Genomic DNA, 18,535 nt, shown 5'->3' with positions numbered 1-18,535 from the left:
GATATAGAGATTCTTGAACTATAGGGGAGTTAAGGCTTATGGGGAACAGATCAACCTTAATGTTATTGAATGGCGGAACAGGCTCGAGGGGCCGAATGGCCTACTCCTGCTCCTATTTCTTATATTCTTACATATTTGTTCTTGCAAGAAATGGTAAGGTGCTCTATGCCCTTTTAATTCATGTGGTAGAAATGAATCCTCATCACAAAATAATGTATTTTGTTGTGTAAACAGAATAAATATTCTACATAAGGAAAACCTTCTATAGCTAGTCAATCCAGTAGTATGTGCCCTGTCGAATATTACATGGTGTGTCTTGCCAAGCAATCTGTTGCCACCTCCCACCTGACCCCTGATATGTCTCTTCCTCTGTTGACTCCCTCCCACCACCACAGTATCTAAGGGGCAGTATGGTCAGTGCAGGAATTGAGAGAGGAAATATTTTCAAGATTATTGTGTAAACAGAAGCAAAGGAAATGGGATTAGGCAAAAGAGAACGCGAGGAGAAGCAAGAGAAAATGTGAAGGAATGGTAAAAGAGATGAGAGTGAGAAATGAAGGTGAATGAGAACAACAGGGACATTGAGCTTTGCCGGTTTTCTCTTTGGTTAAACTTGCCAGTGTTTCTAGATAGTTGAGTAAAGTGAAGGCTGATAATTATTTGGTGGGATCCTACCTGAAAATATTTGAAATAATCTGGATGAGTTTTAATTTATAATGTATTATTTGATCTATTAATGTCTGAAAGTTCAGTGACCAGCGATGGAGAAATGTTTTATTGTATGGATTTTAAGGAATATCTAAAAAAGAATTTTAAGGACTTGTGCTCCTGGTGGGGAACATTGACTTTAGAGAGGGTAGTATTGGGAATGTAGGTGTACTGTTCCATGACTTTTCATCAATTAATATCATAGAAAGTTATAGGAAGCATGCGTTCAAATGTCTGATGTGCTCTTCCTGGTCAAGGTGCATGATTTTGCAAAATGGCTCCTCTATTCTAATTATGTTAGGGGTCAGGGTATTTCAGTGCTTTAATTTTATCTTTACATAATAAAAGTATTGCCCAGGTAGTTATCCGGTGTGGTTCAGTAAAGCAGGTAAAGAAATTGTGACTGAGGGACTTCCCTGGTTAAAAGTGAATCATGTCTATCTTTCTCCCTTTTGAAGGCTCTCGTAGGGTCGGACTAGTTGCAATGAAACTGGGGATGATGCCTTTGTGGACCAAAGCGGGTGAGAAACATGCAGTCACATTACTTCAGGTAAAAGTATGGCACGAAAATAAATGGCATTATTAATCAAGTCAGTTTGGCTTTTGTGATTTTAGAAGGAGAGAATAGAGCAGTAACACAGAATGGAGTACTTAAAGCAATGATAGATACAAAGCAGTACTGTTCAATGTATAAACTTATGTCTCGCTAATCATTAAAAGAAAAAAAACCAGACATTTACGCATACACAAATGTACTAATTGGGTGAGTTGGAATAAGTTTTTTGAAATAGTTTCTGCAGCCTTTTCCTATTCTTTTGATAATTATATCCCAACCCCAGCAGTGGTTACTCATTTTTTTTATTGAGGATTTTGAAGTCGTCACTTTTGAGAAAAGGTGTAATGTGAGCATGTACCATTTTCAGGTAAAACAGAGCTGTGAAAAATCCTCAGCAGTATCTGTCTAAGAACACAAGAAATAGGAGCAGACCATATGCCCCATCGAGCATGCTGCGCCATTCAAAACCATCATGGCTGATCTTAGGCTGCAACATTATTTTCCCGCCCGCTCACCATATTCCTTGATTCCCTGAGAGATCAAACATCTGTCTAAATATAGTTACAGATTTTGTCCTTTCAAACTTAGATTGAAGCCGAAAAAAAGCAATTTTCATTATTCAGTCCTGGAGTAAAGTTCATGTGGTTTACAGGTCTCTCACAGCTGGTGGTAATTTGCAGTGATTAATTAAATATATTACACAGCATATTGTACAATATTAATATTGGCTTGCATGTGTTTTTCTCACTATAGTGAATTGGTGCTAATAAATACACTACCTCAATAAAATGCTGTCTCAATGTGTTTTTTTCCAGGTGCTAGATTGCCATGTTGTATCATATACTTCTAAAGAGCAATATGACGGCAAGAAACCTGCACTGGTAGTGGGTGGAAAGAATACATCTCTGTTTAATGTAAGGAAGTGGTTATATGTATGCTTTATTATTTGGCTTGATACATTAACAAATAAGCTATTTATGTAAATATGCAGAGTAGACTGCAAAGAACATGCATGGCTGTGTGTTATACTGCTCTATGTCTCTGACTGACTATTCCAAATTCTGAATTTTCCACTGTTTTAAGTACCTTCAGTTTATTTTCCCATTGCAGTAGTGAGCTCAGGAAAGGCAGCTCGCCCGAGCCTTTCTAAACCAAAAAATTATTTCTTTTGATACAGCTTGTGTTTTGGAGCTGGCATTCTTGAGCATTGCCTTAGGGCACCACACTTAGGATGGATGTTGCAGCCTTAAGAGAGGGTGCAGGAGCGATTTTACCAGCATGGTACCAGAGATGAGCAACTTTAGTTCCGTGGAGAGACTGGAGAAGCTGGAATTATTTTCCTTTGAGCAGAGAAGGTTAATGGGGGATTTGGTAGAGGTTTTCAAAATCATAAAGGGTTTAGATAGAGTAAACCAGGAGAAATTGTTTCCAATAGCAAAAGGGTCGATAAGCAGAGGACATAGATTTAAGGAGATTGGCAAAAGAACCAGACGCAATGTGAGGAAACAGTTTTTTTATGCAGCAAGTTGTGGTCTGGAATGCATTGTCTTTCAAAAGAGAATTGGATAAATACTTGAAAGAAAAGCAGTTACAGGATTACGGGGAAGAGCAGGGAAATAGGACTAATTGGATAGCCGCACCAAAGAGCGGGCGCACGCATGATGGGCCGAATGGCTGCCTTGTATGATTCTAATGCCAGTCATGTACAGAGCTTGCATCTGAAAAGGTTTTCATGCTTGGTATTTGTTTTCTGTAAAACCATTTGTATGGTGTGAGGTGTGACATTTTTATGAAAGTTTTTGTGGTTAAAATGGATGTAGTGATACAAAGAGTACAGCAAGCAAAATGAACCACAGTGCATCATATATACAAAAATCCAAACATATATGCGAAATATGCAAAAACTGCAATCATTTGAAATTTGCCCACCACTTTACATGGATGCTCCCAATTTCAGGTAACAGTTCTGATCCAGTAAGTGTCAGGAATCACAGGTATCTGAAAAGATAAGCAGAGGCGATACCCACAGAAGCCAGCCTTCCTATCAGGGTTCGAGGCAGGAGCTCACTGCAATTCATTCGAATGGGAAGAGAAGGCACCCTGTGGGAAAGGGAAGAGAAGCCTGAAATGTAAGAGGGTTGTCCACGTAAGGCTAAATATTTTTTTAATTCACCACGTTTGAGGTGATAACACTCTCAGTGCCTCCCAACCTATTCTAAACATTTCCATAGGAAGTGCATGTTTGGAAACAGCTTTATTGCCTTTTGAAAATAAAATCTGTTGTTGCTTGTGATAACTTGCATTTAACCATTTATTTATTAACGTACAAAATGCCCCAAGGCATTTTAAGGGGGAAGGACTGGTTGTTGGGGGAGAATATAGGTAAAACATTAAAAAAGGTATGGACAGTGAGTTTGTGTCTATGAGTTGGGGATGACTGAAGGCTTGACTAAATAGATAGGATTTGAGAAGATTTTTCTAAGCTGATAGAGATGTGGAGAAGCGGAGGAGATTAGGAAGAGATTTTCAAAGAGTAAGGTTGAAGCGACTGAAAGAAGGGGTGATTCATAAAAAGCTGGAGTCAGGGAGCTGAAGGAGATGCAAGTTTGCAGAGAGGATGGGGCGAGGCTGTTGGATTTGAAGACACTGGTGAGGATTTAAAATTCAGTGTAAGTCAGCAAGGACAGGATTGATGGGCGAATGGGAGTTAGTGTAGAACAGTGCATCTTGAACAATTTGGAATTTATAGAGGATGATAAAGCAGATATTGGAGAAATCAAGTCTAAAGGTGATAAAATCACAGATAAGGGTTTCAGTGACAGCAGGGTTGAGATTGTGGCAGAGGCAGGTGATGTGGAGATAATAGGTTTTGATGTTTGATGCTGAGCTTTAGGTCTAATGGGATATCAAGATTTCACATAGTATGAAGTAAAAACAAAAAATGCTGGAAATTCTCAGCTGGTCTGGCAGCATCTGCAGAGAGAGAAACATTTCAGGGTGAGGATCTTTCATCAAGGTCTGGTTCAGTTTCAGCAAATACCTGAGGAGGGGATTGAAATTAGTGGCACGGGAGTGTGGTTTGTGGTGGTTGGGGATTAACAGGTTGGTGGTAATAAAAACAAGAAATGCTGGAAATACTCAGCAGGTCTGGCAGCAGCTGTGGAGAGAGAATTGACGTTTCAGGTCAGTGACCCTTCTTCAGAACCTGGTGGTGGTAATGTTTGGCCTTGGTTTCCACGTTTTCAGTTGGAGAAAATTTTGTTGTCCCTTCCATGCTTTGATGTCAGTCAAACAGTCTCGACAGTGCAGAAGTGGTCATAGTCAGTGGAAGTGGTGAAGCGAGTGAGCTGGGTGTCATCGGAGTACAGAGTCCAGTGCCTGTGGAGAATGTCACTGAGCATGTATATAAGGAGAAGGAGGAGGTTATAGATTCTTGGGAGATGTTAAGATAGAATTCATTGCTGTAGATGTGCTGACAGCATTTGGACATTTGCAGAGAAGTCGAGGAGGTTTAATTACTACAGTACACTTAGATTGTTGGACTTCCTTGCTAACTATTGAGTGAATGAAGCCTAAGTATGGAACCATGTCTTAAAATGAGTTACTTTCATAATGTTTGCTATGAGTATTTATGATAGCTGCAATTAAGTTAATGTTTAGTCAACAAAAAAAAAAATTCAGATGGAATCGGATGGTATCTTGCATCATACTCTGTTACCATTCTGTGATTTGCCCTTTTCTTTGAAAAGTGTCTGGGACTATAGTGGAGATTTTGCTGGGTCTGTGCCTGGGCACAGACTATTGGAAAATTGGACCGGTCAGTGGGTACACTTGTAAAGGATCTCACGCTAGTTAGGCTACAGTTCTGGTTGCCACACTACAGGAAGGATGTGATTGTACTGGAGAGGGTGCAGAGGAGATTCACCAGGATGTTGCCTGGGCTGGAGCATTTCAGTTATGAAGAGAGACTGGATAGGCTAGGGTTGTTTTCCTTAGAGCAGAAAAGGCTGAGGGGGGACCTGATTGAGGTATACAAAGTTATGAGAGGAATAGATAGGAAGAAACGTTTTCCCTTAGTGGAGGTATCAATAACCATGGGGCATAGATTTAAGGTAAGGGGCAGGAGGTTTAGAGGGGATTTGAGGGAGAAAAAAAATTTCAGCCGAAGGGTGGTTGGAATCTGGAACACACTGCCTGAAAGGGTGGTAGAGGCAGGAACCTTCACAACATTTAAGAAGTATTTAGATAAGCACTTGGAACGCCATAGCATACAAGGCTGTAGGCCAGGTGCTGGAAAAAGGGATTAGAATAGATAGGCTTGATGGCCAGCATGGACACAGTGGGCCAAAGGGCCTGTTTCTGTGCTGTATAACTCTATGACCTGGCTTTCCATCCATGAATTTACATCAGGAGAGTGTTGAGCAGGTTCCTTTAAAGATTCTCTAATGTGTGCTGTGCCTAGGTGGACCACTGCACCAGGGAACAGACCCAGGAAAATCTACCCTTGTAATTTATCAGAATGAAACCAAGAATTTCCCAATTTGTCTTGCCCACTTTTTTTTTGGAAGGAGGAAATTCATACAGTCAACACCCTTAGATACATGAAAATTTCCCCAAAATGCTAAATGGGCAGAGTGAGGTATGTTTTAGTAAAGACGTGCTGTGCACATGTAGAAGCCAGACACCGGTTCATGCAAAATTAGTCTCATTTTTGCCAGCACAGTTATGGGTTTCTCAGTGTGAAAGATAGGCTGATAGGAAATATTGAAAAATCAGTAAGTTTTAGCTTGTGCTATTTTTAAGATTGAAAATCCTGCTGTATCCACAGAGTTTAAAGTGCCATCTTATTATAGTGTATTTCAATATAGTAGTGATGCATAACTATTTCTCATACACAATAGCTGTTGTAGATTACCACATTGAAAAGGTTTAGTAATTTAAATAATGACATCCTTTTAAAATGGTTCATCAAGTAGCCCAAGAAAATTTGTAATTCCCCGTTCAGTGTGAGCAATTAGCTTCCGGGTGATCTGTAATGGATTGAATATGGCTTCTGGATTGGCCAAAATAATGGAAATAGTTCCACAATCTGTGTAAGACATAGTGAATTGCCACTCCTCATCAATAAAACAATTTAAATGCTGTTGCTTCTGTTTTGCAGTGATCTATTTATATTTTGTGCATGTTTTTTAAATTTGGTTTCGCAATTAGCAGTTACAGAAACGTGTTTTCTCAGGAATAGGACAGAGGTTACTTTGCCTGAACCGTCATAGTACTGGCATTGTGTGTCTTTTTTTTTGGAAAAATTCTGTTTGCTCAAGTACCCACTGTTGTAGATGAAAAGAGACTGACATGTAAAATATAGTCATTAGAAGCAATCAACCTTTAAGTGCAGATCAATTTGCGTACCTGTGGTTAGAGATTAATGTAAAAACTAATCATAGGAAGTTATTTTATGGTACAGTACAGTAAGCCATGAGCAATTGCTAATAGGGAATTTTTAAAGTGCAACTCGGAATACCAATTTGCTCCCTCACAGATGTTAAAGACAAGTTCCATGTGAAAACTTGAAGTCTGTGCTTCGGTGATTTAGTTGTCTCGTGATTGTGCACCCATTTTGGTGCAGAGGGTTCCAACTTCTCAACAGTAGAACTTTATTCCTTCCCGTAATATATGCTGTCACTGAGCATTCTGCTGTGTGTTACGACAGCTAGTGCTGGGAACCTTTTATATCAAGTACCTCCCTATTGACTAGGAAGTCGTGCTCTTGGCGTCAGTACTGTTAACCACATCGATGAACAAATTAGTGCAAAGAATTAATTATGTTGCAACAAGTTTCTCCACATGCATAAATCTCACTTCAGGTGACTTAGTTCAGCGAAGATAAACACGGCACATTACAGAAATGTTTATGTGCAACAGCTGCGTAGCCAAAAATATGTCTGCTCACCAACAGTCAGTTTATTTCGACTGAGCAGGCAGCTACAGATCATCGGCCCAGGGTGATCAGACCAGTCTAGTTCAAGCATTTAGTTTATATTGCATTCTAATTCACAGCTATATCCTGTTGTATCCAGCAACGCAACCTCATTATTAAATTTGCCCTATCTTCTCTAAGTAAGCTGTGATTTGTTAGTTAGACATACAGCACTGAAACAGGCCCTTCGGCCCACCGAGTCTGTGCCGACCATCAACCACCCATTTATACTAATCCTACACTAATTCCATATTCCTACCACATCCCCACCTGTCCCTATATTTTCCCTACCACCTACCTATACTAGGGGCAATTTATAATGGCCAATTTACCTATCAGTCTGCAAGTCTTTTGGCATGTGGGAGGAAACCGGAGCACCCGGAGGAAACCCACGCAGACACAGGGAGAACTTGCAAACTCCACACAGGCAGTACCCAGAATTGAACCCAGGTCGCTGGAGCTGTGAGGCTGCGGTGCTAACCACTGCGCCACTGTGCTGCCACATTTGCTTGTTCATTGGTTTAGCCTTGTTTTGTTTTTTCTGACAAGTTTATTCCCTCTATCATTATTCAAAACCACCTACTGTCTGCTTCTGTAATCAATCTAGGGTAGGATTGGAGAGTGTCCACCTTCATAGTATCTATTCTGCTCTTGTCAATGTGGTTTGGTCCAGGTCCATAGCACTTGGCTGATACTAAGCAGAGGGCCCCATTGTGATCAAACATTTGCCAGTTTTTGGAGGAAATGACCAATTCTAAGAAGGAAATCCACTAATCCACCACACGTTGGCATCAGTCAGCTTTTTTTCTCAATTTTTTTTCCATAATTGTTTTGGACAGCTTCAGATTTAAATTCATCACAGTTTTTTGCTACTTTTTTTTTTACATTATTTTTCACTCCGTACTGAACCCTGGTTAACGATATGGAAACTTTATTTTGCACATTTTGACTTCCATGTAAACTCACGCTGCAAAGAAAACTTGATATACATTTTGACTGCTCCAACTTATGCTCCACATTGGACTCTTCAGGTCAGTCAAGAGATGCTCATCAGTCTTTGTTTATGAACATAGTATAACTGTAGAAACGCCAACCAATTCTTGGCTGCATGAATATGACTCTAGTTACGTTTTACAATAGGTGGAGAATTGGAAAAAGTGGATGTAGCATAGGTTTCAGTAATATATTTGTATTGGCTGTGGCTCACGTGGTAGCACTCTCGCCCGAGTCAGAAAGTTGTAGGTTCAAGTCCCATTCCAGGGACCTGAGCACAAAAACCTAGGTTGAGGCTCCATTGCAGTACTGAGGGAATTCTGCACCATTGGAGGTGCCGTCATTTGGATGAAATGTTAAACCGAGGCCCCAACTGCACAAAAGATTCTGTAGTACTATTTCAGAGAAGAGCAGGGGAATTCTCCCCTGTATCCTGGACATAAACCCTCGTTCAACGTCACTGAACAGATTATCTGGTCATTATCACATTGCTGTTTGTGGAAGCTTTCTGTGCGCTGCTGGATTTCTTACATTACAACAGTGACTGCACTACTTCATTGGTTGTAAAGTGCTTTGGGGCATCCTGAGGTCACAAAAGGCACTATATAAATACAAGTCTATCTTCGTTTAAAGTATACAAGGAAATGCTTCTAAACTATAAAGCTGACGAGGGTAATGTTTTCAACTGTACAGGTAGTTATGCAGCTGTTGGCGTGGAAGTAGGCATTGAGATTCTCCTCTTCCCTGCCTCCACTGAAACCCTTGGTGGTTTAATGAGTAAGTCAAGAATGCATGGAGGAGCACAGTTATTAATTATTTCTGCTTACTTTCCTTACTCGCTTCTCCCTTCTACTTCTGAAAGTGGAGATTCTTGCTGATGACACTATTGAAATATTCTTCCAGTCCTTTTGTATTTTCAAAGCAGAAGGATAGTTTCCATAAGCAGACTGTCTCATGTGAATCCTTCAGTGTAAGACCAATGCGAAAACATGCCACAAGTCTAATAATTGCCCCTTAACTAAGGTGTATTGCAGCAGAGATCGTTTGCAATGCTCACCACATTCTGATGTCTACTCTGAAAGGTGATAAATACCACACTGTTAGATGTTGCGTTTGGATTAAAACAAGTTCATTTATTTGTCATTTACGTTTTAAGTTAATATATTGCAGTAGTAAGGCACAGCAAGATATGATTTTTTAAAAATTTTAAAAATCAGTTCAGAATTGAATTTCAAGACATTAAAAGCATCCACTTTAGATAATGTTTCTTATATTTCAATAACCTGAAAGATTTTGGAGATGAAATAGTTAATTTGTAGCTGCAAAGTTTGTATTTGGAAATGGCTACTCAGCACACACTGCTCATTTGTTATTTAGATTAAACTGAAGATTACAGGAAATTACAGCTGTACAATTTCTAGCATTCATCCAAAATCAGAATTGCTATATGAAGACTAATGTATGGCATACTAATGAGGAACTTGACACGTACCATCTGGGTCCATCACCTGTCCAACCTTTAAACAATGTACATTCTGTAATAAAGCTTCCTTACCTGAGTAATTAGCAGATCAATCAGTTTCATCCCTTTTGCCATTTTGAAGTTTAGTAAGGAAAGACAGTTTTCATTTGCATTCTAGAAAATGTTCCTATTTTACACAGGATGTAAAGTGCTTTCATCACAGCATGGTGTAGTTCCATAGTTGCTAGCAGTCCTCCAGTCTCTCACCTAAGCAATCATTATTTATGATGTGTTCTTTAAGTACAGGAGGGAATACTGTAACACAAAAGCAAAATACTGCATTTACTGAAAATCTGAAATAAGGAATACTGTAATCCTTTTCCTTCTCTGTATTGAATATAATCCAATCCCAGTGTGCTGTGCTGCTTTTGTTCACTGAGTTGGTGCTTGTTTACTAATTCAGTGGTACAGTCTGTTTTGAACATAATACTAAAAGCATCCTAATTGATTGATTTAACCTAAATTTCAGCCGTACCTCACCTTTTTCCAGTGGATAGATTATTCATGTTACTTAATGAACTAAATGTATCTGTGTTACTTAGTGTACTAAATGTAGCAAAAATGATGCAATCTGATGTTAATTATAGTAGATTTATTAATGGGCAGAGCAGTACTGAAGAATAATTTCATAATAGCCAAAACTTCACATGCACTTGCAGTCACCCAATGAACTGGTTAAGTGCAAACAAGAAATGCCCTATGTACAAGCCATATTTGCCTTATGTGGCGTCATATCTGACTCCGAGATAAGTTTCTTACCAGATATCTGCGCCATCACTAAGACCACCTATTTTCACCTCTGACATAACTGATTCTGCCCTGCCTCAGCTTATCTGCTGAAACCCTAATTAATGCTTTTGTTATGACTAGCCTTGACTATTCCAACACACTCTTGACTGATCTCCAATCCTCCACCCTCCATAAACCTAAACTCATTCACAACTCTGCTGCTGATAACCTAATTCACACCAAGTCCTGTTCACCCATTACCCTTGTGCTTGCTCACTGACCGATATTTATTTGCCTTTAAGCAGCACCTTGATTTTGCCTTTGATCTTGCCTGGGCTGGAGCATTTCAGCTATGAAGAGAGACTGGATAGGCTAGGGTTGTTTTCCTTAAAGCCGAGAAGGTTGAGGGGGGACCTGATTGAGGTATACAAAATTGAGGTGCATAGATAGGGTAGATAGGAAGAAACGTTTAGTGGAGGTATCATAACCAGGGGGCATAGATTTAGGGTAAGGGGCAGGAGGTTTAGAGGGGATTTGAGGAAACATTTTCTCACCCAGAGGGTGGTTGGAATGTGGAACGCACTGACTGAAGAGGTGGTAGAGGCAGGAACCCTCACAACATTTAAGAAGTATTTAGATGAGCACTTGAAACACCATAGCATACAAGGCAATGGGCCAAGTGCTGGAAAATGGGATTAGAATAGATAGGCTTGATGGCTGGCATAGACACAATGAGCCGAAGGACCTGTTTCTGTGCTGTATAACTCTATGACTCTCAAAGTGTTAGCTTTGTTTCCAAATTCTTCCATGAACTCGGCCCGCCCTATCTCTGTAATCTCCTCCAGCCCCATGACCCTCCGAAATATTAGTGCTCTTCTAATTCTGACCTCTTAAGCATCCCCAATTTTACTTGATCCACCATTGGTGGCCACGCTTCAGCTACTAATGGCCTGCGCTCTGGAATTCCCTTCCTAAGCATCTCCACCTCTCTTCCTTGCTTTCCTCCTTTGACAATTCTCCTTAAAAGTTACTTCTTTGACCAAGCTTTTGGTCATCTAGCCTAATATCGCCTAATGTGGCCCAGTGTCAAATTTTGTTTGTTAAAGGTCCTGTGATGTATCTTGGACATTTTATTGTTTAAAGGCACTATATAAATCTGGGCTGTAGTTGTTGAATTGTGAATTAATTTTTTTTCCTTCTGCAGAAACCAGAGTCTGTTATGGAGAAGTACAGGCTAGCTGGGATACCCCCAAAACGGAAAATAACAACTTTCAGGGTGTCTGAAAACGCTATCATTAAACCAGGTAATGTCTCAAACAGAACTTGTGCGTTTGTTTTGTGATAGGCAAAGACAGACAAAGAATGTGACCTCATTGGTATTTAGTGGAGGCATTATGTCCCAAATGCTCATAGGGGTAAAAAAAAAACCACATACATACAGCTTTCTCCTTTCAGTAACACTAAACAGTATGTTGGTCAATCCAGGTCTAATGATTATTCATTCTCATCAGGTGGCATGTATATTAAAGCATTTGCTGCCTTTCTGGTATAAGTAGCTTGTAAACATTCCAGCAGTGTTAGTAGAATCAACATTAATTACAGCATAGCTCATCATCCAATGGAAATAGCCAAATCGTATCAATTGTATGTTATAAATAAATAATCGCAAATTTGAGTCAGTTAAGGTTTTGATTTGTACTTTCAGTTACTAAGGTGCTTTTTTTTGGAAGAAGGAATTAATTTCTAGCTATTGATAAAATCAGTTCTGAAGCAAAGCGTAATTTTAAAATAGTGATTTACAATTGATTGCAAAAGTAACTGAAAATGAGGGTTGGATAGAAACGTAAACATACTTTTCTCTTTAAAATCCATTCTGAAACCATTCTGATTAAAAGTGTGTTCATGCTGCCCCTACTCAATGTTTGTACACATGATTTCCAGCAAGAGTCCCTGCATTGCATTTGGGAGGGAGGACCCCTGAAGGTTTCCCCCTTCCCATCTCTCTATGCATTTGTGGTGCCATTAAAGGGTGAACTCTGCATTGAAAGCGGGGCCTCTCTTGGATGGTAACCCAGTTATGTCCCCTCCTTTCTTATCAACTCCAACCTCCTGCTTACCCTATTATAAATTCAGCGGCGTAAGTTTGAAATCTGCCCAACTTGGACAATGCTCAGCACTGTTGAATTTCTGTGCTCGTTTCATATGAACAAGCTGGGCCAGCGCAAAATGAGCTGGGCAGGGAAATTGATTGCTGCTGCAGGCCAAAATGGTCTACAACAGTGTAGGTACACAGCAGGTTATGAGCCATCGAGTTGCTGTCACACCCCTCCTCTGTGAAGATGTTGGTCTGTAATCACTTAACTCAGTTTCCACGGACATTATTCATTTTTGATGGGTGCCAGGTGGAAATGATGGCGATGGTGTTGTGATTTTGGTCCCTTGTCGTTTATAAACAACTTGCATGCTCCTGCTTTTAGCTAACTCAGCACACATAATGCGATTGAACAAGAGGCTTTCCTAGTCTCTATTGTTCAGTTACACTTTGCTTCAGCAGCTGACACAAACACAAGTCCAATATCCTAGGACACCTACTTGAAATTGGAGCAAAAGTCAGAACTCATAATTAATCAAAAGGTGCATCATGCAAGTCTGCAGCATCTTGTCCTGTGGACTGAACTTTGATCATCCCTTGCTTGTATGTCTACTGAGCCCACTGTGTAACTTGGTATCTGCCTTTTTAAAAAAAAGGCACAACTTGAACAATGAAGTACTAGCTCCCCTGCTAGAGATAATAGATGTCAGGGTTAATTTTCTGCTGCTTAACACCCTGTGCTGCTAGGTGCAGGAATATTAGCCTTTTAGCTGTCGGGTTTGATTGCAGTCCTTGCAGAGTTGGGCTGATCTCAGACAGTATGGTAGTTCAGTGTCTATAATTGGCCTCAATGTCTCTGATTTACTAAGCTGTGACTACCTGGACAAGGTATTGGATTGCAATCAGAGGCCCAGAACTATTTTCTGGCTATGGGTTAACTCTTTTAGGAGGTGAAAATTAGTGACAGAAACTAGGAAAGAATTAAATGTAAATATGATGTGCAATGTAAATAATTATAAGATCCATGCAAACTTTGTGGTTTATCCTTTTTAATAATTCAGACTTTGATGCTTGAATCATTTGCAATGATTTGTAATTGGTAGCTTTAATTTGATTTTAAATTTGTTCAAGGCACTCCATTGTATGCTGCTCATTTTCGGCCGGGACAGTATGTGGACGTCACAGCAAAAACGTAAGTCCAAATCTTGGAACACCTGCTTGAAATTGCAGCAAAAGGCGGAACTCGTAATCTTTCATTAAAAGGTGCTTTTCGCAATTCTGCACCACCTTATGTGGGCTGAGCTTTTGTGTCCATCCCTTGCCTGCCTGTCTAGCCTGTAAACTGGCCTTGTAACATTGCATTATGGAGATAAGATCATAATACAGCACACATTTTAAAAGTTGTAAACAAAATTTCACCCGTAAATATTCAAATTGTATATAATTCATTTTCAAAGATGACAAAATAATTGCAGTACAGACTACTTTGAAAGGCCCTGTGCATTCCCTGGGGAACAGAGTCTGAAACACAACATCCTGTGATGTTACATGGCAGTGCCAACCAACACTGCGGGGGAATTTTATCCTAGCGGCAGGGGTCTCGACATCAAGAGAAACAGATGCCAAGATCCCCACGCTGCTTTACTGGAAGGCCCGCTGAATTTAGTGCTAATCAGGCACTTCAATGGATAGTGGTGGGCCTTCCATAGGATCTACACCCTGTCGCCAGAAGTCCCGACCTTGGAGAGCTGCTGGACAATCAGAGGCCAGCTGCTGCATTGCCACTGCGGAGGTGTGTCTGCTGCTAGAGGTGATTGTCCTGGAGGCCGGGGAATGTCGCTGGAGCCAGGCCTCAGGTAGGTCTAGGCGAGAGGGGTCGGGAGGGGTGTCAGCAGCAAGGGCAGGGGGTGGCCCTCAGCAGGCCCCCCTCTTCCCAATGCTGGGTCCCTGGTGCAGGCGCTAAGTGCCTTTGAATGAGGGAACACCCCTCTGGATCCGGGAAGCAGTCTGCACGGTTTTCTGTGGCATGCTTCTTATACGGCGACAGGGCTGCTCGCCGAACGGCTAATTGGGGTTTCAGTGGGAAAAGGCCCTTAATTGGGAGTTAATTACCCCGTTAAGGGCCTCAATTGGCATTGGGGCGGTAGGCCATTCACAGGCCTTCCGACCTTGGACTAAATTTTGGCAGAGGCAGGATGGTAGCAGGACCCCCCACCACCCGGCCAATATCCCACCTGATTTTATGCTCTCTCCACCTCCAAACCCGCCACGGGGAAGAGTGTAAAATTCTCCCTAGGTCTTTCATATCTTAGAAAAAGTTCCGACTTCTAGGGCGGCACAGTGGCGCAGTGGTTAGCACCGCAGCCTCACAGCTCCAGGGACCCGGGTTCGATTCCAGGTACTGCCTGTGTGGAGTTTGCAAATTCTCCCTGTGTCTGCGTGGGTTTTCTCCGGGTGCTCCGGTTTCCTCCCACAAGCCAAAAGACTTGCAGGTTGATAGGTAAATTGGCCATTATAAATTGTCACTAGTGTAGGTAGGTGGTAGGGAAATATAGGGACAGGTGGGGATGTTTGGTAGGAATATGGGATTAGTGTAGGATTAGTATAAATGGGTGGTTGATGTTCGGCACAGACTCGGTGGGCCGAAGGGCCTGTTTCAGTGCTGTATCTCTAATCTAATCTAAAATCTAATCTTAATGGATTTGTAGGGAATATTGTGAATGCTATCTTAAAAGAGCTGTGTGCCTTAATTTGTTTGCCATTTTGATGGTAAAATGATTTAATATTGATAGAATCTTTTAATCTCTCTTCAACAAAAGATTTTCAGAAGTGGAAATGGTTGAACAGTAATTGCATTGTTTTTAAATTTTTCGAGAAACATTTGCCGTTTGTACACCTCCTTCAACAGTATTTCAATGCGCTTTGCCATCTGAGGCAATTCATTGCTAATGTTGGAAGTTAGTTCTCTTACTTCTTTGGTATGTTTTATGCAGCACTTATTAAACCTCTGTGCCCAGAGTGAATGCATTAAAACTGCCAGATCTGAATTGAAATGATTGTGCTATGTCCCAGCAGCATTGTGGGGATTGCAATCACTCAAATTAATGAGTTCTGATTTCTTTTAAGCTTTTCAACAGAAGGTCATTTTGTGGTTTGAACTTCCTTAGGCTGATGGCCACTCTTGAATCTGGTGATCTGTTTGCTAACTAGTCATGCTGTGCTTCTCATTTGGAAAGGCTAAATTGTGATCACTATTTTGGGACCAACTTGTAGTTGCCTGTCTCTTTATGCCTAAGATGTTAATTGTGACCCTACAGTCGAACTTTTGCCTCTGAGTCAGAAGGTCATGGGTTCAAGCTCTACTCCAGTGATTTGACTCGGCTAACACTTCAGTGCAGCACTGAGAATGCTGCACTGCTGGGGCGTACCATCTTTCAGATGAGATGTTAAACAAAGGCCACTTCTACCTGCTTAATGTGGACAAAAATGAGCTGTGGCACTATTCAGTGATGTGCTGGGAGGTTTCCTCTTGTCCTGGCCTGATCCATATTCATGTCTCATATTCATGTCTCATATTCATCACTCCATAAAAACAAAAAGATTACTTGGTCATTTAACTCATTGCTGTTTGTGGGAGCTTGCTGTGAGCAAATTGACTGCTGCATTTCCCAATATTACAACAGTGACTGCACTTCAAAAGTACTTTATTGGCTGTGAAGTGCTTTGGGACATCCTGCGGAAATGAAAGATGCTCACATCCATGCAAGTTCTTTCTGTCTCTTGATGCATTTACTTTTCATCATGATGAAGGTAATTATGTCTGCTCATTACCTTACATTTTACACCAATACTCAATGAATTTGTGCTATGATTGCATGAATTCATAAGGACTTTTAACTCTTGATTATACAGTGTATGAGATTTTCAGTACTGGACTGCTTTATATGATTAATGCTCTAGAAATGCATCAAAATCCAGTAAAGCAAGTTTTGTTGATTTCATCTTCCATTTGATTTTAATTTCATATGGCAATATTTTCACTCTGAATAGCAGACCTACTTGCACAATTTATTGTGATATCTTTTTAATATAAGAACAGAACTGTATCAAACTGACATGCTTGTCAGTTTCCACATGTACCCTATAACACCCCGGTTCTACCTCACCACCAACTCTCTTGACTCCTCCACTGTCTCGAAATTGTCACGCTGCTTGTCTGACATCCAGTAATAGATGAGCAGAAATTTCCTCCAATTAAATATTGGAGCCATTGTCTCTGGTTCCAGTTCCAAACTCTTTTCCTTAGCCACCGACTCCATCCCTCTCCCTGGCAATCAATTGAGGCTGAACCAGACTGTTCACAACCTTGGTGGCATATTTGACTCCGAAGTGAGCTGCCAACCACATATCTGTGCCATCACTGAGATCGCTTATTTCCATCTCTAACATTGCATGACTCTGCCTTTGCCTCATCTCATCTGCTGAAACCCTGAACCATGCCGATGTTACCTCTATACTTGACTATTCTAACACACTCCTGACTAGCCTGCCATGTTCTATCCTCTGTAAACTTGAGGTCATCTGAAACTCTGCTACCCATATCCTAACACGTACCAAGTCTTGTTCACCCATAATGAATAAAACTAACCCTCACCCTTGTGCTTGCAGACCTACATAGACTCCTGGTTAAGCAACGGCGTGATTTTAAAATTCTCATCCTTATTTTCAAATCCCTCCACAGCCTGGCCCTGTCGTATCTCTGTCTCTCCTTCAGCCCCACAACCCTCCGAGATATCTGCACTCATCTAATTCTGGCCTCTTGAGCGTCCCTAATTTTAATGGCTCCATCATTGGTGGCTGTGCTTTCAGCTGCCTGGGCCTTACACTCTGGAATTCCCTCCCTAGACCTCTCCACACCACTATGTCTCTCTCCTCATTTAAGACACTCTTTAAAACCTACCTCTTTGACCAAGTTTTGGTCATCTGACCTAATATCGCCTCATGTGGCTCGTGTCAAATTTTGTTTTATAACGCCCCTGTGAAGTGCCTTGGAATGTTTGATTATATTAAAGGCGCTAGATAAATACAAGTTGTTGTCAGCAAAGTAAAATTTTAGACACTTGTTTGTCATTTTGTACTGATTAAATACAGAGAAGCCCACTTGAGTACAAATCCCTAATGCGTACAAGTCTCCAATTTCAGACTCTTGTATGTGGTCAACTTTTGGCGCATATGGAGGATTCATCTTGACTTATACCATATTCAGGATAAATACAGTATGACTGCTTGTGTATAATGGGGAGTGGGAACAATGTGAAATGGTACAAGAAAGGTATTATGGTCCTTAAACATTACTGTTTAATAACTATGCACCATATCCTGCTGAAAATTAATGGTAACTCTTGGTATTTCATTATCCATCTGGGGCTAAACGTTGCCAAATACTGAACTGTGTGGTTATTGCTGCCTTTTGAAAATGCAGTTGTGAAATTACATTTAATTACCGTTTAATAAGCGAGAAAACTGTGATATTAGAGAACTGAACTGAAGGAAGAGGTGGTTAAAGGCCAAACCTTGAAATGCATTTTAATTATCTGCTTTCAGACTCTGCTGTTCTCAGGATTTCATAACACAGTTATGTTTTTGTAGCATTGCATGTTGTCAGCTGGACAAGGCAAGTTCCACTCTTCAAAATCCATTTGAAATTATTTTGATGGTTTAAGGGTTATCTGTAATCACTTTTTTGGAAAGTAATAAATATACCCATCCTTTATTATTGCTGTTGTAGGAGGCTTCAGAATTTGGATATTTTATGCAGGCAGTTTTTTTTTAAGCACTTTACAAAGGAACATAACCAAAAGGCTTCTCTGCTAGCCTTAATGTGTCTGCTCATGACCAAAGCAAAGGGATGAAAGATTTACCGATACAATGGTTGTGTGGTGTTTTTTCATTTTCTGA

At 40.6% G+C, this 18,535-nt stretch overlaps 1 protein-coding gene across 1 annotated transcript in view; it reads left to right on the top strand.

The window, feature by feature from the left end:
- mrpl3 (mitochondrial ribosomal protein L3) overlaps positions 1 to 18,535 on the top strand; it is a 64,267-nt gene that overhangs the window by 8,683 nt on the left and 37,049 nt on the right. Inside the window, exons 3-6 of the mRNA XM_068054251.1 lie at positions 1,167 to 1,258; positions 2,080 to 2,178; positions 11,690 to 11,789; positions 13,709 to 13,769. Of these exons, the coding sequence (XP_067910352.1) occupies positions 1,167 to 1,258; positions 2,080 to 2,178; positions 11,690 to 11,789; positions 13,709 to 13,769 (352 nt within the window). The remainder of the gene's footprint in view (positions 1 to 1,166; positions 1,259 to 2,079; positions 2,179 to 11,689; positions 11,790 to 13,708; positions 13,770 to 18,535) is intronic.

Source organism: Heterodontus francisci, chromosome 2 (assembly GCF_036365525.1).
Source record: "Heterodontus francisci isolate sHetFra1 chromosome 2, sHetFra1.hap1, whole genome shotgun sequence".
NCBI classification, from domain to species: Eukaryota; Metazoa; Chordata; class Chondrichthyes; order Heterodontiformes; family Heterodontidae; genus Heterodontus; species Heterodontus francisci.
Note: the sequence above shows the minus strand (reverse complement) of the source record. Positions and strands in the feature narration are given on the sequence as shown.